We start from the raw sequence: 27,247 nt of genomic DNA on the forward strand, positions 1-27,247 counted from the left end.
ATGAATTAAATAAATGAATGAATTGAATCAATTTAAAAAGTACCAGTATTTTCCAAATGCAGTATAGTACCGTTTGGAATACTCTAGTACCACGGTACTATTTTAGTACCGGTATACCGTGCAACACTACGTGATAGCGGTATCTGTGGGGATGAGAGAGAGATGAAGCCTATCGTATGCTCCATGTAACGTTAGCTGCTGAAACAACACTGTAAAATGCCTGTAACACAGTATGGAGCTGTCACAGATAACACTTCCTCAAGTGAATAGATTCTAGCCAACGGACCCATAGTCAAGGAATTTTGGGAAATGGAAAAAGGTTTGAGACGGTGAACACCCAAAGACATACCAACGTACCATGCTGTTACTAGCTAGCTAACGTAATCTCAGCCATATGTGGCTAAAAGTAACTACTGTGAAAAATCACCAATAAAAGCTTCTAAAAGAAAATCTGGAAATGTTCCAGTAGGAATACAACGAGAAAACTTGACGAGGAATTGACCAAGATTACATGTTTCCTTGATGTTAGCATGTAGCTTGGTGTAGCAGTGTAGTTGCTGCAGGGGAGAATAGTTGCACTTTCTACGTCTAAATATCAACACATAACGTTAAAGCTTCTAAAAATAACTGGACATGTTCCGGCAGTAATATGATCCAAAATCAGGGAGAATCAACAACAGCAGCCAAGATTACATGTTTCCCTGACGTTAGCATGTAGCTACATGTAGCTGTGTATGTAATGTAAATGCTTGCAAAAGTGAATAGATTCTAGCCAGCAAGCCCATAATCAAGGTATTTTGGGGAAATGGAACAAGGTTCAAGACGGTAAACCCTTAAAGACACACCGACGTACCATACGGTTACTAGCTAGCTCACGTAATCTCAGCTATATGTGGCTAAAAGTAACTACTATGAAAAATCACCATTAAAAGCTTCTAAACTAAAATCTTTACAACTGGATATGTTCCAGCAGGAACACAACGAGAAATCCCGACGAGGAATTAACAACCAAGATTACATGTTTCCTTGACGTTAGCATGTAGCTTGGTGTAGCAGTGTAAGTTAGTTGCTGCCTGGGAGAAAAGTTGCACTTTCTACTACCAAATATCAACACTTAAAGATTCGAAAAACAACTAGACATGTTCAAGCAGTAATATGATCCAAAATCAGGGAGAATCAACAACAGCAACCAAGATTACATTTTCCCCTGACGTTAGCATATAGCTACATGTAGCAGTGTATGTAATGTAAATGCTATACAATGCTATGCTGTAAATGCAATAGTGATTAGATTCTAGCCAGTGGGCCCAAAATCAAGGTATTTTGGGAAAAGGAACAAGGTTCAAGACGGTCAACTGGGCTAAAAGTAACTACTGTGGAAAAAATCACCAATAAAAGCTTCTAAACCAAAATCTTCACAACCTGACACGTCCAGCAGGAACACAACGAGAAATCTCAATGAGGAATTAACTACCAAGATTACATGTTTCCTTGACGTTAGCATGTAGCTTGGTATAGCAGTGTAGTTGCTGCCGGGGATAATAGTTGCACTTTCTACGTATAAATATCAAAACTTAAAGCATCTGAAAACAACAGGACATGTTCCGGCAGTAGTATGACCCAAAATCGGGGAGAATCAACAACAGCGACGTTAGCATGTAGCTACATGTAGCTGTGTATGTAATGTAAATGCTTGCAGTAGTGATTAGATTCTAGCCAGTGGGCCCAAAATCAAGGTATTTTGGGGACATGGAACAAGGTTTGAGACGACGAACATCTGAAGACACACCAATGTACCATGCTCTTACCAGCTATCTAACTTAATCTCAGCTACATGCAGCTAAAAGTTGCAGGCTGATTGATGGGTGGGTGTCGTGATATTATTGCTTGAGATAAGTCGGTACTAGCTTACGTAAGTTTACCAACGTTTGATATAAGAATATGAAGACTTAAAGAGACAGATGTAAGTATGGTGTCAGTCCTCATCTTATCTAACTCTTGGCAAGAAAGAAAATCAATGTGTTTCCCAAAAAGTTGAAATAGTCCTTAATATCAGACACCAAAATAAAAAATAAAGAACTTGTTTGTCCAGAAATGTTTTTGCTTTTGGTTTAGGCTTTCTTTTCATCTCCCTACTGTCTGTCCATCCTACTTTCCTGCTTATGTCTTTTTTCTTTCCCCTCTTACTTCCTTTCAAATCATGCAACTTTCTTATCTATCTATATTTATATATACACTTCCATCTTCCCATCTATCATCCTCTAATCCGTCTCTTTCTTTCTTTTTTTCTTGTCAGATCATCCGTAAAGTGGACAAGCAGACGGCGCTGCTCGACGCCGACGACCCCGTCTCCCAGCTCCACAAGTGTGCCTTCTATCTGAAGGACACAGAACGCATGTACCTGTGCCTTTCCCAAGAAAGGATCATCCAGTTTCAAGTGAGCGTCTCACACTTTTTTTCTTTTTCCATCCGACGGCTTTTCACTCGCAGACATCAATCCAGAGTGGAGGTCACTTACAGGTCACAGATGATTGAGGATGATTGCTTCAGAAATGGGGAGTGATCTCTGTACCTTTTGATTGGACTGAAATGGAAGTGAATTTGAGCACAATCCTGCCTCTATTCTTCGTCTTTATTGTGCAGCCTGGGGATATTTTAGGTCAGGATGCCGTCTTTTCTTTGAAGAGGAGAGTGCAGTCCTCTTCAGTACAGTGTTTTTACTTATTTAGATGGTCGTAAAGACAAAGAGGGACGTTTGATTGAAGTCTCGAGGAGAGTAGTCGTGATTAGGCGCAGTTCTTGGTGGTTATCTCTGCCTCTGAGGTGCATTAAGGTGATGTCTCCCCCTCTGCCAGGCCACTCCATGCCCAAAGGAACCAAACAAGGAGATGATCAACGACGGCGCCTCCTGGACAATCATCAGCACAGACAAGGCTGAATACACTTTCTACGAGGGCATGGGCCCTGTCCACTCGCCTGTCACCCCCGTGCCTGTGGTAGAGAGCTTACAGGTACACACTGAGGACACAGTCCCTGAGCATGAATCTGGTCACAGTGGAGGTTTAGTTTTCTTAAATTATCTTCTCTGACTACAGCTAAACGGTGGAGGCGACGTCGCCATGCTCGAGCTGACAGGACAGAACTTCACTCCAAATCTGCGGGTCTGGTTCGGAGACGTTGAGGCCGAGACCATGTACAGGTGCGTCTTTCACCTTTCCTAAAGGTCACTTAAGGCCAAAACACACCGCCGGCGAACAGCGTGCATCAAAAAATACCACCCCAATTATTTTCGATGTACAATTCCACACTGGGGGAGAGACTCGTTGTTGAGATCAAGAAATAGCCTTCGCTTAACGACCCACAGTCCCGACCTGAAATAAGCTTTTATTTCAGGGTGTCCACACCTGATTTTAAGCTAACGCAGAGGTGGAAGAGGTGCAGATCTTTCAGTAAAAGTAGTAATAACTTTGTTTGGTCGTCTGTTAACAAGCTGCAGCAGCCGATGACAACAGCCGTTTCTTTTCAGGTGGAGTTTTGTCAAAAATATTGGTTCAGTACTCATTTTCCGCAGTATCGATACACCGCTAACAGCTGCGCTTTTTTGCTCACTTTTATTGTTAAAGTTTACTACTGTCATTCTGCTGTCCTCTGCTACTAACCAAGAAGACAAAAGTTGTCACTTTCATGTTATAGCCTTGTTATATTCATCTTTTAATACAAATTTTAAACTTCATGCCCCTAATGTCAGTTTTTTTTTTCCCTGCGGTATCGAAAATCTAATATCGTCTCGATGAGCGATATTTTTCAAGATATTGTCTTTCTATACCTAGAAAATCCAGTATCAGTCAGTTTACGTTTATTTTATGTCATTTTATTATTTTTTTAATTGATGCAATTTAACATAGTTCCAATACATTACGGGACTGACTTAGTTTATAGCCATTGCTAATTTTCAGCTCATGTCCCTAGTTGGCTTTTTACGCGTAGACCTAAAATGGTATTGGATATTTAAAGTTTGTGTTCTTTTGTATTGTTTTTGTCCTCTGTCCACTGTTACTTTTGAGAAGAATTTTAAATTGAATAATAGTCGCTTACAAAAGTCAGTTTAAAGTCACATGTTGTTTTGTTTTAGCTTTTTTTTAGTCCATCAAGCTTAGTTTTCATGTCAGTCTAATTTAATTCAGTATTTATTTTTTGTCATAGTTTCACGATAACTGTTTTTTTTAGTGAACAATATTTTACCTGGCTATAAAATTTCCAGTTAGAAGTAAAGAGACCTTGAACTACAGCATGTTTAGTCATCCAGGCGGAGAGTGTGTCACCAACTTACCATAATTCTTTCATATAGTATAAAAATTAATGCCTGAAGTTTTTTACTTAACTACAATTTTTAAAAACACATAGGTAAAACCAAACAATCTAATTGATTGTTAGCCATGATATGATAGCCGTCTACAATGGCAACAATGTCTACGTAACAGTATCACTCCGCGTTTGCCTTGGTCTAAATCATAGTTGTATAAAGAGAGCTGGAGACAGAGTTGGAGGTGGGGCCCTGGTCACTCCTATGAAAGCTGCCCAGTGGTGCATGAAGCTGAAGAAGTTTGATTTCCTGGGTATAAAATTACCTGGATCTTCCGCATTATTAGGCACACTAGAGACTTCCACCAGCTGAGCAGCTAACCTTCAGTTTAGCCTTCCGCGAACTTAAATGGGGATGAAATGTGGCTCTTATAGACTTACGAAATGTTGTCGGACCGAGTGGATCAAATTCTGATAATGAAATGAGACATTTTGGAGGGGTTGTGATGCTCAAAAAATGTATCCACTGATTTACAGAGGTTTCTTTCACAATGTTAGTCTATGGGGAAAAGTCTTTTTGGGTCACAGGGCATCACGTAATGGACCTGGAAGTTGTAATTACACAGTTTGGTCAAATTGGCGCACTTCCCGGGGGCTTGATGTGAGCTAGTCTCCGAAACTAATTAGCCAGCTCACAAACTGCTAAAAACGGATTTCAAGTTGCTACAGCCATTAACTGAAGGTACGTCTACAGAACAGCTGTCCGCTCTCCTCACTGCAAAGTAGTCTTGGAGCGGCAGAGGGACCGCGGTGTGATAATTAAAATAAGTTAGTACGTTGCACTGTGTGTCTGTTTCTCTGTAAAACCAGTGCTAAAAGAAGGCTTTGCAGTTGAAATCGTCTATAACTTTGATATTTTCATACCTCGTAACTGTTGTAAAGGATTGAAAAGCAGCTCTTCCAGTTAGCGGTTGATCTGCTCTACCTCTGAGCCACAGCCCCCCCCCCCCCCAAAAAAAAAACAGCAAAAGCTCACTTCAGGCCTCGAAATGTTATAATTGCGATTATGATTATCAGAGCTAAGGGGGTTTTTGGGCCTATGTGAATGCCACTTAATTGGGTTCTCACTGATCGTGGAAGTGATGCGGAGCCCGCCGATTTTCTGTTGAGCGAGAAACACTGCCTGACTCCTCACCAGACCACTCTCGGTGCTCTTTCCAATTCTTGCCCCAAAATTAGATCCTCTGGATTTCTTTCTCTTCATCAGCATACAAATTGTCCATTATGACTAATTTGAGGATTTATTAGGAATCACAGTCACAGAAAATGATGGCCTTCAAGTTTAATGAATATAAAGCAGATATGGATAAGTCATTAGTGTCATTTGAATTAATAAAAGCTTTTAAAATGCTCCCAGTCAGACAGATCCTGTGGAGGTCTAATGGTCTGAATCTCATGAGTCAGGTTGTATCATCCTTCTTCTTGAGACCTGTGCAGAGGTTATGTTGCTCTGAGTGATCCCAAAACCTTTCAAGAGCCGAAGTGATTCACAGACAGGCAATATTTTATGTGTCCATCAGTGCCACCCAGCAGGCATTAGGTCGGAGACAGTGGGGGAACATGAATGACTGCTGTCAGAGAAACACTGCAGCGTCACAGACCTTTAGCCTGAGGCTCAGACAGCGTCCACACGGGCACAATCCTGACACATAAAAGAGTTTAGCCTAGGGTTAACTGGCTATACTCTGGAGCAGGGTTAGCCTCTGAAAGTGGAGTTAACCCGGGGCTAAAAGTTGACAGTGTGACATGACGTTAAGTAAGCACGAGAATTCAGGGATGTTCAAATTGATATATGACCCAGGGCCCGTAGAGGTGTAAGTCATATAGCCCAGGGCTAAGGTCAACCCTGGGTTAACAACGTGTGTATGAGAAGGGGCCTCAAGCCTGTTTGGACCAGGTATTAAAAAATAAAGCCGTGAATCATTTCTGTTTGCAAACACCAAATGTGTTGTTGTTTTTAACTAGCTGGAGGGTTGCAGTGCCGCACACTTACAGCCTTTATTATTTTCAACTTGTAGACATTGTAGATGTTTTCTTCTGGTAGTGTTCATGGTTTGTGTCAATGTTAGCTCACTTTCAACGTCTCCTTATTAGGCAAGCAGCAACACATACCTAAACGAATTTTACCCCCAACTACTTTATACCATTTTACGAACTATAGTTCGGCCCAACGATTGACAGCAGAGCGTCAGACTGTCCCTGACTCATTCTGAAATAAGCCTTGAGTTGACCATCCCAGAGCAGCGCCTACTAGCTCACCTAGTAGAGCTGGCGTCCCGTCTACAAAAGCTGTATCCTTACTGTAGCAGGGGGCCATGGGTTGGAATCCCTGCTGCATGCCACCCCCCCTCTCTCGTCCAGATTTCTACGTAGTCATTAGTTTAAAGTCCACACAGTTAACATATTCAGCGTCATACTTGCGTTTGGTCATGTCGTTAAGTTAGTTTGCTGTCTCTCGAGTGCTTCTCAAAGTCAAGGATGCTTCAATGGTAGGACAGGTCCTTCCAAGTCGAGTTCTACAGAGGCTAGGCAAGACACCCCCCAGCATTTGGTGAACACACACGGGAACAGGCTAGGGAGTGTCCAGGTGCAGCCCTGCCTTTAATTCCAGCAAATCATGCACAAAGAATTGTTGGTACTTTGTTTCCCCTGAGGATACAAACATGCATCATTGAAAATTCTCTGAAGGAAGGACTCGGTCCTGGGTCAAATTCGAGGCATCTTTGACATTGGAACAGTCCCTCAGTGGGATTCGATGTCGTAGCCTCCTTGAAATTCAGCCATTTAAGGATACTTCCTCAAATTTGAGAGGCACCATCTGTCAAGTAGTTGTCCGTTGGTCACTCACTCTACAGCAGGAAACTTTACATTCGCAAGCCACTTGCGGTCCATTCACATATTTATTTTCTACTTTTGGAGCTGGATCTATATAAACACCGTTCGGTTATTCATTACACCACACTCTCAGAGTGCAGAGCGTACTTTGGGCACAGGCGGAGCAGCAGAACGCCAGGCGCAGTGAAAGTGAAACTTAATAGATCATTGCGCTGATTCTTAAAGTTTGCTTTCACTCGCCTGTGCAGCAGCTGCTCCTCTAATCCTCTGATCTGATCTCATCGGAGCTGATCAGTTGTCAACCCCACAACTTCACAAACTCCTGCTGCTAAGGAAGAGAAAAAAAACAAATGAAGGGTTCAGCCTATGCTGCGTTCAATGACCCGTAAAAAGTCCTGTTAAAAGTCACGCATTTGGTAAAGATAAGTATCTCCATTTTATTTTCTGTCCACCTATAAAATACTTGTTTTGTTAGGGTGGTTACTAGCGTTAACATCGTCAGTTTAAACGTGAATTAACAAATCAATCAATCAGTTTGTCAAGCACAGACAAAAATCTGATGACTCTAACATGTGTCGTTTCTTTTCCTCCAAACTATCCGCAGGTGTGCGGAGAGCATGCTGTGCGTGGTGCCCGACATCTCCGCCTTCCGCGAGGGCTGGCGCTGGGTGCGGCAGCCCGTCCAGGTGCCCGTCACGCTGGTTAGGAACGACGGCATCATCTATTCCACCACACTGACCTTCACCTACACGCCGGAGCCCGGGCCGCGGCCACACTGCAGCGCCGCCGGGGCCATCCTGCGGGCCGGGAACGCCAGCCTGCTCAGCAACAACAGCCAGGAGGCCGGCGCCGGCGTCTATGGCCCCAACAGCACCTCCAGCGCGGGAGTCACATCCTCATCCTCCACCGCCGCAGCCGTGGTCTCCTAACGCACACAGGGGGCCACTCAATACGTATATGCCTTGAGAGCAGATGTACCACAAGGTATATAAAGACTATGGGAAATAATAAACAAAGACTGACTCACTCTAAAGTGCTGCGTAATTTTGGATACAAAGAAGCTGAAATGGAAAAAAAAAAAAAATTTGGTGGGAGAAACGGAGCAGGGGAAATCTGAAGGAGGAGTGACATCACAAGCCGACGGGAATAAGTGCTCCTTGACACGCCCCCCCCCTCTCCTGTGGTTACTTTAGGGACCTGCCTATCCAGTTCTGGTGTTTGGAATGAGTGAAGTTCCTGCAGGCTCAGAGCACCAGCACCTTTCTACGGCTGCGAGAAACCACAACAACAATACATCCACAAAATAAAAAAATCTCCTCAAAGTATATTTTTGCGCCGCCCTGCTCCCCTTCCTCCTCCTCCTCCTCCTCCCCCTCCCACCACTTGTTTTATAATTATTCCTTTTGTGTTATTTTGCATTGATTTGTGGTTTCCTAAAGGGGGCTGGATGTATTGTTGTTGGAGGGAGGATGCAGAGGGACACACATAAAAAACGTGACGATAACATAGTTTTTATGGACCAAGGATCTTGTATAAGCTTTAGTAAAGGTACATTTTTCTCCATACCTTTTTTGTATTAAACATATAGTACACTTTTGTTACCAAATAGTTTCTATTCTTCCTCTGAGCTTGGGCTTTGTTTTCCCCCCTTTGAGGTCCAAAATCCCAACCTGTATGTTATTACGACCTTACTACAAACAAACGCCTGCTTTTTCAATCTTTGGATTGATTTTTTTTTTTTTATACTCTTGCTTCTTCTGTTGGGAAAAAAAATCTGAAGTCTGGGTTGTTTATTTACATAAGCGAAGGTTGTTTTTGTTTTGTTTTGTTTTTTTTAAATTGGGGAATAACCTCAGAGGGCCTATGTTTTATCATTGGTTTTTATGAAGTCTTTAAAAAGAAAAGCTTTAAGCAACGCCTCTGCCTTGCCTGCAATACTCTATGTGCGCTATGTCTCCTTCGGAAAGTATACACATCAGTACATCTCACATGGAGCCATAGCAACACTTTGCAGAATACGTGAAAAACTAGACTTCCACGGTTACGAGAAACAAGTCAAACTAATGTAACAAAGCGTAGTCGTTGACTTCAAAGGATAGCCTTAGTACTGTATATTCTTACTGTGTACACAGTCAAACCGCTCACATATCTAATATCCTGTATCTGTTGCTCTATCGGTCACTGTTAACGTATCAGAGGCTACGTTCACATCACGGGCCTCAGCGCTCAAGTCCGGTTGTCTCTCCATATCCGATTTATCTGCCTGGACTGTTCACATTCATGTGCGTTGGACAAAAAACGTCACATTTGCGAAACGTAGACGTGAAGGCTTACTTTCCCAAAGGATTACCGCAGCAGGAACGTCCGATGATGTCATTCAGCATGCTAATTAGCCAGTTGCTTCTGTTTGGGAGAGTGTGGAGTAGTTTTGGAGCAACGCCCATTTGTTTTCGGAATACCAGGCTGTCATACAAATCGGCTTTCGGTCCGCTAGCTCTGTTAGCAAATCTGTGGAGAGTCAGAAGTGTCGGGTCACGATAGGAACAGTTCTTCCAAACCCAAACAGCCACTTTTAGGGGCTGAAAAAAATAGGCTAATGCCAAAACTGCAGTTCCTCTAATGACCACTAGAGGCTGGCTCCAAAGCGAGTCAATCCCCATAGACCACCATGTTAAAATGCCCAACTTTACAGAAGAAATAAACTTGTTGACAGCCTGGTACAAAAATGGTTTTAGTCTCTATAGCTAATTTCACCATCCGTGACAACTGTATGGGTAAATTCAAGATGGCAATGGCTACATGCTGAACTGGAGGCTTCAGACTGGCACTCTACAAACCAGTGGGTGATGATATGGTAGCTACAGCCAAAATGAGTTCCTGCGTGGGGTGTCTGGGCTTAGCCTTAGAGATAGGGTAAAGAGTTCGGACATCTGAAGGGAGCTCGGAGTAGAGCCACTGCTCCTTCGCGTTGAAGGGGGTCAGTTGAGATGGTTCGGGCATCTGATCAGGATGCCTCCTGGGCGACTCCCGCTAAAGGTGTTCCAGGCACGTCCCACTGGTAGGAGGCCCCGGGGGAGACCAAGAACACACTGGAGGGATTACATATCTCATCTGGCCTGGGAACGCCTTGGGGTCCCCCAGGAGGAGCTGGAAAGAATCGCTGGAGAGAGGGACGTCTGGGGGGCTTTGCTTTGCCTGCTGCCCCTGCGACCCGGCCCCGGATAAGCGGATTAAAATGGGTGGATGGATGGATGGTAGCTAAGTCCATTATTTTATACAGTCCATGTCCAAACCCCCCAGCTGAGGTCCGGATTAAGCCCCAATTGTCCTCAAATTCTAGAAACACCCCTGTGTACACCTGACCCGTGCGGGGCTGGATTTGACTTGCTTATTCATTTTATCTGATACATATTATTGTTTGTTCGTTAACTGGCCCCTGGACTCCTGCCCTTTTACAAAAGTGGGCCGTAGGCCAAGCAAGTTGAGTATCCCTGCTTTGGGACGTCCAGGTCTATTTTCCAGTATCTCTCTCGGTGCCTCATAACAGCGCCGTCACGGCATGAAAATACTTGGCAGTTGGGCTCTATTGGCAATCCTACCGCCCTGGATGTATAAAGAGACCTGGATACAGCGTTTGAGGCGGGGCCCTGTTCATTCCTATGAAAGTTCGTCAGTAGTGCATGAAGCCAAGAAAGCTTGATGTTTCTGCTGTATGAAAATACCTGGATCTTCCATACTGTGGGTACCCTAGAGACCTCCACCGGCTGAGCAGCTAGCTTCTGGTTTAGCGCAACGCTAACTTGAATGGGGATGAAAATTCAATCGTGAGGCTCGTCTAGACTTTCGAGATGTTATCGGACCGAATGGATCAAAGTCCAAAGGGGTTGTGGTGCTCAAAAAAATTATCCACTGATTTACAGACAGCTCTCTCCCAATGTAAGTCTATGGGAAAAAGTCTTTCTGGGCCCAGTGGCGTCACCTAGTGGACCCAGAAGTTGTACTTCCATGTTTCGCTGCTATGTAAAATTGGCTTCAAAGCCTGGTGCTGTTTTCGGGGGACTTGGGTTTAATGGACCGCTCTGACTCTACATGGTGAAGAATGACATGGAAAAACATGGATGTATGAAGAGAAATACACGAGTTCTGATGGTGACCGTTCTCGCAGCGGTCGCCAGTGATCGGATCTAGGAGCACATAAGAAAGTGGCCCAGATCCGAGTGGAAGAAAAAGGATTTCTGCGTCCACACCACTCTGGAAATATCCGATCTGTGTGACTTGAGAGCTAAAAGAAATCAGATTTGAGCCTCAGTTGCTGGTGATGTGAACGTAGCCGTAATGTAGTGAAACTTCGTCTGTCAAAGCTGCACCTAGCGAGGTGTCTTCCAGTGTGTGCTGTAGTTCTGGTGGCATTTAACTCCAGTGGTTCTCCAAAAAAAAAAGACAAAAAAAAACACTTTACAATTTGATGTGGCCTTACCGATAACTTCAATTCCATAAAAAAAAAACAAAAAAAACCTTCACCTTTTCTTCTCTGCTGTTTACTCACGTTGGAAGAACCTGTGCGTAGCACAAAGACAAGCTGATGCCTCGCTTCTTATCACAGGAGCTCTGCTGTCCTCGGGCTCGTCGCTGCGGCTCCAGATCCACCCTGTCATGCAAAAAGCAGCCTTCAGAAGGATTTACTCAGCCTTCACCTGTTCTCATTTGGTGTACAAGTACAATAAAGCCCGTTTTTTATTCTCATGCGGTGCCCAGCACCTTCTCACTTTTGGTACAATGTCTCACGAGCGCTGTAAGCTCCCTTTTTCAGCCTTCTTTTTAAAACAAAAAAAATAAATATATCTCCTGTGGTTTATTATCTTTGCAGAAACAAAGCGTGTGTACGTTGTCACTGTCCGAGTAGTTGCACTCATCCGTGTTCATGCCGACCGCGTCTCCTGTAGGAGTATAAAGGCCTTCTAAATGTGTATTATTGAAGATGTGCATTTTCCAAACAGAACAGCAATATTGTACAGGTCATTTCATGGTTTATCTGTCCGCCTGAGCACTAGTTCACCAGCCAGCAAATACGTGTGTGTGTGTGTATGTGTGTGTGTGTGTGTGTAGTTGCTGTAATGGAATATTGAGTCAGACTCGCTCCATTTCAAAGTGTTCAAACTTCTCTCCAAAAAAACAAACTTGAGATTCACGGGGTTTTATCTGTCTTCCACCAGGATCCAAATGTCTGATGATAATAATAATCGTGGAGAAAACATTCAAAGGCAATACGTGTGATCTTAGTATTACAGTACGACTGTAAACACTTCCGGGGAAATTAAAAAGAAAATAACTTGAATGTCTGCTTATTAATGAAGAATTTTTACAAACCTTTGAAATAGGAACAAAAAAGGATTGCACCCCCTTCGATGTAAAGAAAAAGATTTAAGTTATGCCCCCGCATTTCGCCACCCTCGCCCACCTGTCGGTCATTAATGTTAAATGTTTTATATTGTAATATTGATATTTTTTAAATTATTGGTACAAAGTCTCCCCTTGTCTTATGTCAGAATAAAAAAAAAGTGCATTATTATTGCCCGTGCTGCCTAGGTTGGCCTGGGAGTTTTTTAAAAAAGAGGCCACTTCCTGTCCATCCTGGAAAACGTTGAGGAGTTGTAGGTGCAGCGGCGGCGGCAGTGTAGCGTCAAAATATCACGCGCTCCTTCACGAGCTGCAGGTCAACCCCTGAAACCCTTTACTCTGCAGGATGGAGGTCACAAAATCTTAACTGTAGATTTTTAACTTGAGTGTTTTTTCTACTAGCTCTAAAAATTCAGCGAGTTTTTAACATAGCCTCTGCATTAGCATCACCCTTCCTCTTCCTCTTCCTCTCCCCTCCCTCCTCCTCCTCTTCCTCCCTTGAGCTTGGATATTTTTGGGTTTTTGTTTACATGCTGAGTCGCCTCTTACGGCTAACCACCCCTGGCTCCTCTTCATCTCCTCACGCGAGTCTGAACAGAGCAGCTTTTGTCACATCCGCTCAAACTAATAAAGGGGGTGATGCATGCTTTTTCAAAAAATGTGTCGCCTTGACAATCTGAGCTGGTTTACAGTTTTCGGGAGGATGTCTCACTCGTAACGAGCTATCAAAAGGGGTCAAAAAGAAAATGTTACATGCCTTCTTAGAATCGCACGCTGCATTAACCTGGCGACAAAGCTTTCAGAGAGGAAAGAAAAGAATCATTAGCGATGCTTTTACAGAAAAATAACCGGTTCTCTTTGTGTGTCTGGTCATATTTGTTTTTACTCTTCCAAAAGCAGCTGTTCTTGTGTTTGTTTGTTTTTTTTATAATGAGCTCTGAACAATGTATGTATCCTCTAATATGCCAAATGTCTTTTATAATGTAGTTTTCATGCACTGCTAAACAAAACAGGGCAGAGTGAGAGGCAGCTTTAAACAGATAACTTTAGAAAAAGAAGAAACAAAAAAAGGAGTGTGGAGCCCTTCTCTGTCGCACTCAGCCTTACTTTCTCCTTAAGACTATTTGGCTGTTTGCACTACAGAGCGCTAACCTTTCTTTACTCTCACACATTCATCCTCACTCTTTCATGTTCATGTATGTACATTTGAAGTTTCCTCCCTTTTACCTTCTTGTTTTTAACAGCCTGTTATGCTTAGCTTTGCTCCAGTTGAATCACTTTTTTCGTTCCTCCTCTTCCTCCTCCTCCTCCTCCTCCTCCATGTCCTTTCACTCTCACTGTATCTGTGTATTATTCTAGTAAATGGTAAGCAGAGGTGTCATTGTGGTAGTATACTCAGTGCTCAAAGGGTTGCTGATGGTAGAAACCTGTGCCGTTTGTAACATTTTAGCAATAACGTCAAAAACAAAGGGGACGGTTTTGTTTTTTTTTGTTTTTCTTTTGTTTTTTTTTGTTTGTTTTTTTATAACATACGTTAGTTTTGTTTTTGTACATATTGCAGCTCCAGATCATGCTCAAATCTGTATGTCATTAAAAGAAGAAAAGAAAAAAACGAGAAAAAAAAACTTGCAATATTGGCATAAAAATGAGAAATAAAAAAGTGATATAAAATCTCACTTGGTGTTTTATTGTTTCTTTAATCGTCGTCGTCAGAAGCATTTTTTTTACACTTTAGCTGAAAGAGTACAAATGAATAAGTTGTGTTTCTTTCCTCCGTCCAGTGACTGTAAAAGGGGCAGTTCACCCCAAAATCAAAAATACATGTTTTTCCTCTTACCTGTAGTACTGTGTATCAGTCTACATTGTTTTGGAGTTGCTGAGCGTTGGCGATAACGACTGTAGAGATGTCTGCCTTCTCTTCAATATTATGGAACTAGATGGCACTCAGTTTGTGGTGCTCAAAGTGCCAAAAAATACATTTGAAACGAATTCATGACCCATTTTAAGTGTGATTTAACTCACTTTTTGTCCAATTTTTAAGTCATCTAACCATTATTTGTGACTTTGATGAAAGTGTTTGAATAAGAAATTTGTACCAACTTGATCTTAGAGAGCTAGCTAGCTTGCTAGCCTCTCATCCATGAGTAGATGCACGCTTCCTTCTGCATGGTGATACAGTTGCCGGGTGTGGTCCAGTTACTCAAGATAATCCACAGACCTTGTTGTGAGCAGTTTCATGCAGGAACTATTTTCTTTTTACCAAACCGCCAACCGCATCACAGTGCAGAAGGAAGCGTGCATCTACTCATGAACAAGAGGCTCGTGACCGTGCAAGATGTAAACATTAATGGCGTCCTCCTCGGCTGAGTTGTAACGCCAGCTCAACGGTGCTAGGTGAGCTAGCAGGAGGTGTGCGCTCATTTTTGCGCAGTGATTTGGTTGGCAGCTGGCTCGTGGGGGACCAGAATGGTTATTTAGAGGCATCTGTTCCTCTACTGTCAATGTAGAGCAGGTTCAGGCACAAACTACTGTTCGTTATGATTTAATTGTGAAGACATTAAAAAAATTACAGCAGACAACAGTAACAAAGTGAATCCCAGTTCTTATGGGGGATACAGCCTACAAGCTAGCTAGCAAGCTAGGAGGTAGCACTAAATGTTTTAAGACCAGTTATAAAAAGCTAGATTGTAAGATCAAGTTGGTACAAATGACCTGCCCCACTTGTTTTTATCAAAGTAACAAATATTGGTAAAATGATTCAAAAAAATTGACAAAAAGGGAGTTACCTACTGCTAGCTCACCTAGCACCGCTGAGTTAGCTAACATTGCAGTTCAGCTGAGGAGGCCACCATTAATGTTTACTTTTTGCATTGTTGTGAGCATGAGCCTCACATCCATGAGCAAAGAAGAAAATAGAAGAAAAAAACTATTAATTTCTTTAAAATCGTGGTTTAACTCACTTTTTGTCAAATTTTTAAGTCATCCAACCAATATTTGTGACTTCGATGAAACAAGATGGGCAAACTAACAATTGTTAAGTGTTTACAGTAATTTGTACCAACTCAATCTTAGCACAGCTAACTAGCTAACTAGCAAGTTAGTAAGCTAGCAAAGCTAAGAAAACTGACAGCAAACAACAGTGATGAAATCAATCCCAATTATTTTGGAGGATACAGCCTGCGGGCTATCACTAAATGTTTCGCTACCGGCGATTTATAAACTAACAATTGCTTAGTGTTTACATTACAGAAGTATTTTGTACCAGCTTGAGCCTAACAAAGCTAGCTAGCTGGCTAACCTCTCATCCATGAGTAGATGCACACTTCCTTCTGCGCTGTTATACGGTTGGCGGGTGTAGTTCAGTAGAAAGAAAATAGTTCCTGCATGAAACTGCTCACAACAAGGTCTGTGGATTATCTTGAGTAACCAGGTCATGATTTCTGTAAAGAGACATTGCTGTTGAGTTGTTCAAATGCATGTTTTGGTACCTTGAGCACCACAAGCTGAGTGCCATCTAGTTCCATTACATTGGAGAGAAGGCAGACATCTCTGTGACTGATATCTCCAACACTCTGCAACACACTGAAACAATCTAGACTGATAATCAGCACTACAGGTGAGAGGAAGAAAATATATTTTTGATTTGGGGTGAGCTGTCCCTTTAAGCATCTCCCAGGGCTTTGGGCGTCTACCAAGCCCAAATGGAGCTCTTATCCTTGGGAAGAAGTCCCAGCAGATTCCCCCCTCTTCTTTCCGCCACTTGTCTGGGCCCTAATGCCCTCTGTCCTTTAAATCCACTTTTATTAAAGCCGTTAAAAGCTCCATGTTACTCTTCCCCGAGCCTGAGCCGACGCATTTGCACACTGGGCGCCCAAGGTCTTTATATGGTCAACCAGACGATCGTTATTCAGAGATGGCTCGTGTGTCTGTACATAACAAAAAGAACACAATGCCGTCCCTAAAACCGCTTTCAGATGTATATAAAACCACTGGTTACATTCAGTTATGTGCAGGTTTAACAGGACTTAAGTCAAAATAGGCACATTATCATGCAAAACAACAATATACTTCAAAATCTCCATCAATGCATCAAACCTGAACGCACAACTTTTTACAACAATATTAACATTGAAACATATGGAAACAAAAAACAGGATAAGTTGCTACATGAACGCTGCTATATTTAACAGTATGAGTGAGTGGAAATCAGGTGGGTGATGCCGGGAATTCGCTCTTTGAAGACGAAGGGATACAGGTGTTCAAAGTCCCACTGAATGATAAGGCCTCTCCAGTTCCCATAGTACACTCAGTACAACGCCTGTAGGCACACACACACATAAACACACATACGGTACACACACAGTAGGTCAAGGACGAGAGCAGGGCTGTTTGTGCACCGGAGGACTGTTTTGAAGCTGCTGAGTACAGATACACTGCAGTGTGACAGGCAGCCGCTGCTGAAGATGCCAAATACAAGCCTATTTACTAAGATGAGGGTTTTTTAAAGGACCACACCAGTCAATTTTTATGTTCGCCAATTCCCTTAAAATCATGGATAGATAATATCACTGCTATTTTGGGTACACAATATTTTTATGTGTTTTCCTGATTTCCAGGCAGCCAGTTATTTTTAATTATTTATTTTATTATTATTTATTTTTTATAAGATTTATAACAATACCTAGATACCTGGGGCTGGTTGTACAAAAAAACCTTAAGTTATGATTTTCCTTAAAGTCCTAGTTAAGGTTTCCTCAAAATAAAATAGGTTGCACAAAACACCCTTAAGTTGAGATCTTCCTTAAAGTCCTAGTTAAGGTTTTCTCAAAATAAAATCAGTTAAGTTAAGATCTCCTTAAGAAATTAATAAAATTGGTTGCACAAAACATCTTCTGTTAAGATTTTCCTTTAAGTCCTAGTTAAGATTTCATCAAAATAAAATTGAGCTGCACAAAACACCCTTGAGTTAAGATCTTTCTAAAAGACCTGGTCAAGGTTTCCTAAATAAAAAAAATCAGTTGCATAAAATACCTTAAGTTAAGATCTTCCTTAACATCCTGGTTAAGGTTTCCTCAAAATAAAATTGGTTGCACAAAACGTCTTAAGGTAAAATTTTCCTTAAAGTTCTAGTTAAGGTTTCCTCAAAATACGTAAGGAGAAAACTTACGGTGTTTTGTGCAATCAGTCCCAAAATGGCATCTATTCATTCCAATGTCGCTCGTCTGGTGCATAGGCCCCAAAAACTTTCTAGATTCTCCGTCTACTTCTACAAACCACTGAATATGCACAGTAGTGTTTCTCCCGCTGGCAACAAACTAAAACCTAAGCTTTGAAATATGGCAGAGTGTCATCTAACATCCTGTAACTTATACACAGTTTGAAGTTAAGGAGCTTAACTTCCAAAAACACTGACATGGTTGAGTTTCAAAGTTCAGTCTCGACCTTGGAGCGGAGCTATTCAAGAGCTTTTGATCTAAATCAATTTTCACTGGCACATGGAGTTCGCCAGTTGCCATTGGAGATGTAGATCATAACATGTAGGAGTTCTTGTTCATGTTGGTTTGAAAGATGAGTTTTAAAGTTCATGCTCGACCTTGGACGATTCCCATGGCAACTAGACAAACTCAATATGCTGGTAAAGATGAGATACGTTCAAAGGCTTCGGAACAGGTACAATGAGTTGCCCTTCAGGTGAGATTCTTTTGACAGCGTATGTAGTTATGGAGACATATCACCAAGGTTGAGTACTTGAAAAGCGTCATTAGTGTTTTTTATTCCAACTTAGATGAAGCATACCTTGATGTAATCTTTTTTTGTTAGGAGAAAGAAAATATACATAATTTTTTGTAATATGGACGAACTGATCCTATCATGCAGTCTTAAGGCTCTTTTATACTTTCTTTACATACAAAATAGATACATCCATCCTTTTATCCATTTTCATCCGCTTATCCGAAGCGAGGCTATGGGGGGCAGAGGGCCAAGCAAAGCACCCCAGACATCCCTCTCTCCAGCAACGCTTTCTAGCTCCTCCTGGGGGACCCCAAGGCGTTCCCAGGTAAGACAAGATATGTAATCCCTCCAGCATGTTCTGGCTCTGCCCCGGGGCCTCCTACCAGTGGGACGTGCCTGGGACACCTCTAACAGGAGGGGCCCAGGAAGCATCCTGATCAGATGCCCGAACCACCTCAACTGACTCCTTTTGACGCAAGGGAACAGCAGCTCTACTCCGAGCTCCCTCCGGATGTCAGAGCTCCTCACCCTATCTCTAAGGCTGAGCCCAGACACCCTTCTTTGGAAACTCATTTTGGCCGCATGTATCCGTGATCTCATTCTTTCGGTCACTACCCAGAGCTCATGACCATAGGTGAGGGTTGGGATGTAGATGGAGCAGTAACTCGGACCAGATACGTCCATCTCAAACGTAAACGTCACTGCCTTCATACTTCCACGTGTCCTTTATGATGGCACTGAAGAACAGAGTCAAAAGTTTTGCCCAACAGCAAATGAGGCGACAGCGGAGGAGGTCGTATTATTGCACAATACTATATAAAGAGAGGCAGCGTTGTAGACATTGGTGGTCTGTCCGTCCATATGATGTTACATCCCGACATGTGGACGGAGAATTCTCTTCACGCTACGCTACACTGCCTTTAGGATCTATGGTGGTACTGCTCCGTGTCATTTGTATCCGCAAGCCTTCAGGTAACGTGTCCAACTATGGACGAAATGAATGCAGACAACGGATGAAAGGCTCCCTCCGTCTCCGTCTCTATATCTAGGGTAATTAACCCTTATCCATACACTTTGGAAAAGCAAGATTTTTATAGGTATCTAGAACTACAACACTTCTTTAATCAATATGTTAAAAATCACCCCTCAGGTCTGGATGACCCAAGGCTGAAAGTAGTTTTAGGATCCTACTTGTCAGAATTAAACAAAGGTATTATATCCAGACTATATAAGGGGTTTAGGTCAAAGAAATCCTATTCCACCTTAATTTCAAGGGAGGAATGGTATAGTTATTGCAGCTTTCAATGGAAGTGCACTAGTTGAAGAGAATTTGGTTGGAAATGTCTAATTAGACTCTTCAATACCCCAGAGCAGAAAGCACTACCGCGCTACATGAGAGGATCCCAAGTGCTGGAGATTGTGCGGGAGCCAGGATGCAAATCGCTGGCATATATTTTGGGAGTACCCTGTAGTAAGACAGTTCTGGTCTAAGATGCACAATATACTGGAGGGCATTTCTACCATTAAAATGCCTATTTAATACTTTTATTTTAGGAAAAGCTGGGCGACCGATGAGTGGTGAAGGCTGGTGGTACATTCGCAGTAGTCGGCCCAAAGCTTTGGAACAGCTTCCCCTTTCCAATAAGTGCTCCCCCTCTGTAGACACATTGAAATCTAGGCTGAAGACCCACATGTTTTCTGAGGCCTTTGATTGTCCTTAAGTCTTTCATTATTTTATTTTCAGACTTTTCTGTGCTTTACTTTCCCTTTTTTTCCGTTTTTCTTGCGCATGTCTTTGGGTTTGTTATTTCTCTGGTGTTTTGCTGTTACCATGTTATTTTACTTATTTTATTTTACTGTACAGCACTTTGGTCGACTCTGGTTTTGATTTGATTTGATTTGATTTGATTTGATTTGATTTGATTTGAAAGCTGAATTTCAACTTGGACACTTTAACGAATACTTCTTTGGTGTTCTGATATCTGCCGGTAGGAAAACCATCACAAGATATTGGCTGCTGGACAGATATCGTTAATGAAATATACATAATGCAAAGAAATACCTTCTCACTTCGCCTACGAATGAACAGACTTATGAAGGAGTGGTCGAAGTGAATTCCATATGTGCGACAGTTGCAGCCATATTTTTGGGTGTTGCCAAATTAATAGAGCCCCTAAAGGATGCCTGGTCTCCTAACTAACTTAATTGGAACGTCTCCCAGTTTGATAATGTATACCTTTGTTACACATTCCTTTTTCATGATGTAGAGAACTTTATAGGGTACGCACTTGTTAAATAAGGGTAATGAGGAAAGAAGTTCTGAAGTCATGCTGTGAACCTACAATGCTCTCTGTATCTGCACGTATATATATTTACTGTACTCCTTTTCTTCTGGTAATTGGTTGTCTGCTTCCAATTAACCCTTTAATATAAAAAAAGATTGTGGTTTTGGAAATGTCTCATCTGGTGCAAAACACTGAAAGGTATGGAGAGACTATTTGGCCGCTGTAATGTGTTTTAAGATGGTAGCAAACTATGTTAATTGGGTTTCTGCTTCATAGAAACACTCAAAGTCTTCCTATGTCAGACTTTAGGTCCTTCAAGGTTTTACATGATCAGGCATCAGTCAGCCACCCCGTGAGCTTTAGGGAAACATCCTGCTCTGTGAGAGCACTGAATGTACCTTTCTGCTCCACAGTCATTAAATGTAGAACCTGTGTCATGTCACACTCCGAGCTAAAGCTGCTCATAAACTAGTCCTATAAGCACTGTGAGGGCTTTATGTTGAAACAACACACTGCAGATTCCCTTCAAGTGTTTGTACTCAGGCCAGAGCTCTTACACACACTCACACACACACTCTCGCACATATCCATCCAGTTTAAGTCAGCTCGCTCCAGGCTGATGCACGGATGCCGGTGTAGGTGAAGCGTGTGCTGGCTCCGTTTGGCGGGGTATGACCATTCTGCTCATTGTTCTTTGGCCCCGCTCTCATTCTGCCCATTTCCCCTCTATTCATCCTGCTTCCAGTTGACCTCCCCAAGCCGCCGCTCACTCCGCCGTCCCTCCTCAAGCAGCTGCAGCAGGTGAACGTGGCCAGCATGCCCTGGCGGAAGCGCTTGTTCATGAAGCAGTAAATGATGGGGTTGACGCAGGCCGAGGTGTAGGACAGCAGGTGGATGAAGGAGATGGGCGCGCCGGTGAGGCGGTAGGCCGAGCGCTGGTCGAAAGCCTGCCACGCGTTGACCACAAAGACGGGAGTCCAGCACACGAAGAAGAGGAAGACGATGACCAGGAGCATGCGGATCACGCGCTTCTTGGCCATCAGGTTGGATGACGAGTTGGTGCCGCACACACGGCCCATCATGGACTTGGTGCTGGGGTTTCCTGTGCTCAGTGAGAAGCTCTTCTTTTTAGACGGCTGCAGGTAACAGCCGTCACTGTCGCTGGGCTTGATGCTGCCAGTGCTGGACTGTCTATCTGTCAGGGGAGAGAATATGAAAAGAGTGTTGTTTTATCAGGAGCATAAAAGCCTTATTGACTTTGCGATGTGTAATACCTGGCCAAACTAATGGGGAGCAGCGTTTCACCTACAAGCAACCTATCTCCTAACAGCAGGGCAGGAAGACACAAAGTCCGACCAAACTGTTGAAACTCTGAGGGTGCTTTCAGACCTAGAGTTGTCTTGCTTTGGTCTGAATCAGGGACTCATTTTGTTACAAAGCTGCGTAATTGCCAAGAGTTGGCTCATGTTCTCATAGCAGCCCAGATAAAACCAGCTTTTTTGAATATGTAAATTTAGACTTATGTGTCTTTAAAGATTTATGTCTTCAGTAGAAACCAGTGGGAGCAGAGTGCACCTGAGATGGATGAAGACATTGTAAGTTTTTTGTCTTTCCATAGAATTCATCGACAATCATTAAGATATTAAATAACGCTGATGTTGCTATGTTTTATTTCCACACCTCTGTCAGATTTCCTGCTGGACATCTCAAACGTGATTCCCCGGTACAGCTCCAGGCAGATGAGTCCGTAGGCTGTCATCATGATGATCCCGGGGATGAGGAACAGCAGCAACAACAGGGACACATACCTACAGGGGACAAATTAGCTGGAGTAAGTGGACGTAAAATGAGCTTTCAGTGTATCTAATTTAAATCAACAGCAGATCCAAATTGCTTTGCTGATATTATAATCCCTGCCTTTGAGTCTGGACTGATATCACCATGACAACACAACTGTTAATGTGTAATAAGCCTTGTATGTTCTCTACATTGTTTAATCTTTATTTTTCATTATCATGGTCAACATGTTTTGTTTTTCAAAGGTATTCTGTATAAATTTACCTGACACACTGACTATATTATTGCAAATTTTATTTTGAAGGGTCAGATCTGTGTGACACCAGAAGATTTCCCCAAGTGGTCGTCTCTCACCAGCAGCGTCAGACGGAGAAAATCAATAAAAGGGCCGTCTGAAATTAGCAGCGGGCTACTTTAGCTGCCACACAATCTTGAGTGCATCTGAGTGTGAAGACACCCTGCTGGGACAGTAAAGGTACGACGCTCTCCCTAATGCACTTATACTGAGCTCACCAGGCCTGCAGGATGATGTCGTTGGGCCACGCCGTGCGGCACATGTGCCCGGTGCTGTTGTTGTGGCGAGTGAAGGGCTTGAGGGTGCTAGAAATTGGGTAGGGTAGCATTAGGATGAAGGACATGACCCAGGTGGCGGTGATGACCTTGGCAGCGTGGGATTTCGTCTGCCACGCCCTGGAGGTCAGCGGTTTGCAAATGGCGCTGTAGCGCTCCAGGGAGATGGCCACCAAGTTGAACGTGGAAACACTCACTGAGACACCTGAACAGATCAAAGTTAAGAGATGATGGACTTTTTTAGTTTCAGTGTTGGCAATTGGTTGTTAAAAAAGGTTAATCTGAAACATTAGAACAACAAAAATCAGCTAAGACATTAAAACCACTGGCCAGCACATTCTCACTCCGGCCTTGTCACATATTGACGTGCTTGGTCATGGACTTTCCACGTCCACATAGGACGCCCAAGGTACCCTGGGTGCGTTGGTTGTTGACGTTCTGGGACGTCGTGTCAAGTTCTGCCTGTTACATGCGCTGTCTTCTTTCAAGATACACTTCTATTTTTACAGGAAATTTAACATTTACATACAGTCTCTTCCAAAATAAAGGCACTACGTTGGTACAACACAGCAAATTGACTTTTTTTTTCCATCAACAACAAACACACATGGTTAGGTTTAGGAAAGAAAGAACAGGGTTTGGCTTAAGAATCTGACAGGACCCGAACATTGCTCTCTCGGGTGAAAGTTGGTGCTTGTTGGACAAAACCACCACCCCTCCCACCCGCCTCAGTTGGACTTTCGCTGCCTTAACTTTTGTCCTTGTCCAGCCATGTTCCCCCCTGACAACGCCAGGCATGGTTAAACTATACCGACAACTGGCCATGTACCATGCTGATGTTAAAGAACGCCTTTGTTCATTGGTTTCTGATGCCGCAAGCCACTGCCCAAGTGCTGTACTTCAACGACTTCAGAGTGAGACTGGGCTCCACCAGCTGGTGAAGTGAATGACACTGATCACCTTGTTTCAATGTAGTGTTCTGCTGGGAAACCTCGGGACCCGGGCATTCATGTGGATGCCACTTGACACACAACACCCACCCAACGGTCTTCCAGAGCAAGTAACCCCCCTCATGGCAACAGCACTCCCTGACAGCAGGACAATGTACCATGCCACACCATAAAAACTGTTCAGGAAAGAAAGATGACAAAGAGCTCAAGGCATCGATCTGGCCTCCGAATTCCTCAGATCCAAATCTGATTGGGGTGGGGAGTGTACTTGGTCTGTAATGGTGTTTGACTGGGTGGTACTGTATAAAAAAAGTAGCCACCATGATGTCACCCAATGGTTTGTGGACTACCATTTTAAAGTTTGGCATTTTGGCCGTGGCCATCTTGGTTTCTTGGAGCCAGAAGTGACCATATTTTGAAGACTGGTTGGAGCTATAGAGCAGCATGGGGACTGAGAACCCAAGGATACCATTATGGTAGCGACTTGTCAATCACAACTAACCACGCCCTAAATCATACCCTGCTACATTGTGTATTTTAATATTGTGGGATTTACTTTAATACTGTTCGTACAGCTACTCTATAAATGGGACCAAAAATCTTGAAATGAACATCATACTGTTTTGAGGAAGACTTGAAACTAGAGACTGAGGTCATAAACTCATTAGCAAAATGCTAACTGACGTAGTAAATCAAGATTGAAGAAGAGAAGTGGTATCATTTTCTCAATCACCCCCTGCTGGCCATTAGAAATAATACAGGTTTAAGACACTTCCACACTGACTTCACTTTAAAGACCTGGAGGTAACCTCTTGGGAAGTACAAGTTTTTACTCTCATGTCAGTACAGTAAATATGGAGTTACAGCCAGAGGATGGTTAGCTTAGCTTAGCATAAAGACTGAAACACGGGGAACAACATAAAAAAGGCTGCTGCCTCGTACTTAAAGTGATAGTTAGGATATTTTGAAGTGGGGTTGTATGGGGTACTTATCCATAGTCAGTGTATTGTGTGAAGTAGATGTCAGTCAGCATGCCGTCAGTTTGGAGAAGCAGGCTGAAGTACTGACACGGAAGCAAAGAAATGTACTGCTGTGGGCGGGGTCAGCAACAAAATGTATTTTAACTACCTAAAAAAAAATCAATATCCATTGAAGTGTATGCTATATTGGGAGTATTTCCACTGCTTTACCTTTCTGTCAGACAGCTTGTTCAAACAAGAAAGCTGTTAATGGCTTCAGTTCCCCATTATCAAAGCCACCAGACTCCATTGAAAAAAACAGTAATTTTAGCACACTGAACACAGGAGCTGCTGGTCTACGGCTACTTCGATAAGTTAGTTACTTTTTGTTATAGTGTGACTTTGGTGAATCTGAACTTACTGTTCTAAATGCCACAGTCACACAATAACACAAACAAAATAAGTGTCCGAGGCAGTAATAGACCAGGCAGCTCCTACGTTTAGTGATGTTAAATCGCTGTTTTTCTCAATGGAGTCTGGCATTGAAGAGAGCGATGTAACACCTTGGTTTTCCCATTGAAAATCAATGTCTGACATTTAGGTAAAGCAGTGAAACTACTCTCAATATAGCGCACACTTGAACTGATATTGATTTTTTTTAGGTGGGGTTGTTTTTTAGGAGGCTAAAATATGTTTTATTGCTGACCCCTCCACAGCAGTAGATACATCGGCTGTGTGTAATATACTGTCTATGGATAAGTACCCCATACAACCCTACTTGAGAGTAGCATCAAACTTCTCAGCAAATTCTCAGAAAAAAAAGCAATGTAACTCTTCCTTTAACCATCAAAATGTGCCTCCGCCTTGGTTCAGTTTTTCCTCCCTCTGCCACAGGCTGTGTGACACCCAGAATGGTCAGCATCCTCAGATCATGTACTTCACTGCGAGTGATGCTATGGCACATTAATTTTTCGTCACATTAAACTGCTGAGCGGCCACAGAGCACATCCTGCACTATCCGTTACACGATCAGCGTTAACACACTCACAAGAACAAATATAAATACACTCAAATTATTCCTTGTACAATCCACAAGGAGCGACACATAAACAGATAAACAGAGGGGACAAATGAGGTAATAACCCTGGATGACAGCGCTCCGATCTTACTTGAAGGAGCAACAGGAAGTGAGGAGAAAAAAAGAAAATCAGATTTCCTAGCGGACCTGTAATTGGATGAGAGTGAAATATTAGTAAAGGTGCGCCATCTGTAATGACTGCACCTTATTACAGCGTTCCCAGCGGAGGCTTTCTGAGAGGTAGGGGAAGAAACTCCAGGAGTTAATCAAACTCACACGCAAATTAAAGCCGAGGGAGCGTTGTTTCAAATGCCTGATCTGATTGACTGTTTGTGGTCTCTGCTGCTGATTGTTTGAGAGGTAATTTGGAAGTAATTTAACTCAGGAATTGACATAAAAATTGTCAAATTTCCTGCTTGTAAAAAAGGTGAGGTCCATTCACTGCCACAAACAAACACAAACTCAGTTTTATCCTCTCGAGAAACTGAGTCCTCATATGAGGACATCACATTTTGGGTTTACTTGACCTTATTACTTTATTCTACTTAACTTAGACCTGTTGTCCTCGTTCGTGGACACTTTTTGTGCCATCTAGTGGTAGTAAGAGCACAATACACTAATCCATGTAAAAACAAGATGGCAGCCATCTCTGCCAAGTCAGTCTGCAGCCGATCCCGACACAAATGTGGACAAGGTCCAAAACCTGATCACATTTTATGGTTGAAACTTGTGTATTTCAGATTAATAATGTTTGTAGTTTGATATGGCAACAAATTTGACCAATTGTTGCAACAGTAACAAGATAAGACGCTGTTAATTAAGAAGTACTTGTTTAAGGATACTGGGACTTTATTATTGTCTTGTTTGAGGACATTGGGACTTTATTGCTGTTTCATTTGAGGACATTGGGACTTTATTATCGTCTCGTTTGAGGACATTGGGACTTTATTGTTGTTTCATTTGAGGACATTGGGACTTTATTATCGTCTCGTTTGAGGACATTGGGACTTTATTATCGTCTCGTTTGAGGACTTTATTATCGTCTCGTTTGAGGACATTGGGACTTTATTATCGTCTCGTTTGAGTCTCGTTTGAGGACATTGGGACTTTATTATCGTCTCGTTTGAGGGCATTGGGACTTTATTGTTGTCTCGTTTGAGGACATTGGGACTTTATTGTTGTTTCATTTGAGGACATTGGGACTTTATTGCTGTTTCGTTTGAGGACATTGGGACTTTATTATCGTCTCGTTTGAGGACATTGGGACTTTATTGTTGTTTC

The 27,247-nt window shown here is 42.7% G+C and overlaps 2 protein-coding genes across 3 annotated transcripts in view; one reads left to right on the forward strand and one right to left on the reverse strand.

Moving 5' to 3' along the window:
- rbpjb (recombination signal binding protein for immunoglobulin kappa J region b) overlaps window positions 1-11,489 on the forward strand; it is an 89,037-nt gene extending 77,548 nt beyond the window's left edge. Inside the window, exons 8-11 of the mRNA XM_050067690.1 lie at window positions 2,297-2,437; window positions 2,856-3,011; window positions 3,096-3,199; window positions 7,802-11,489. Of these exons, the coding sequence (XP_049923647.1) occupies window positions 2,297-2,437; window positions 2,856-3,011; window positions 3,096-3,199; window positions 7,802-8,126 (726 nt within the window). The 3' untranslated portion in view covers window positions 8,127-11,489. The remainder of the gene's footprint in view (window positions 1-2,296; window positions 2,438-2,855; window positions 3,012-3,095; window positions 3,200-7,801) is intronic.
- An 846-nt stretch (window positions 11,490-12,335) lies between these two features.
- cckar (cholecystokinin A receptor) overlaps window positions 12,336-27,247 on the reverse strand; it is a 22,016-nt gene continuing 7,104 nt past the window's right edge. The window contains exons 3-6 of one of the 2 annotated variants that reach the window (XR_007571487.1): window positions 22,923-23,184; window positions 22,293-22,420; window positions 17,626-21,807; window positions 12,336-17,377 (exon numbers count right to left, since the gene is read on the reverse strand). Coding sequence is in view for 1 of the 2 variants with exons in the window: in XM_050067695.1 (XP_049923652.1) it covers window positions 21,209-21,807; window positions 22,293-22,420; window positions 22,923-23,184 (989 nt within the window). In the remaining variant the exon portion in view is untranslated. Of the gene's footprint in view, window positions 21,808-22,292; window positions 22,421-22,922; window positions 23,185-27,247 lie in introns of both variants that reach the window. The other variant, XM_050067695.1, reaches the window with a different exon arrangement.

This window comes from Epinephelus moara, chromosome 17, assembly GCF_006386435.1.
Source record: "Epinephelus moara isolate mb chromosome 17, YSFRI_EMoa_1.0, whole genome shotgun sequence".
NCBI classification, from domain to species: Eukaryota; Metazoa; Chordata; class Actinopteri; order Perciformes; family Serranidae; genus Epinephelus; species Epinephelus moara.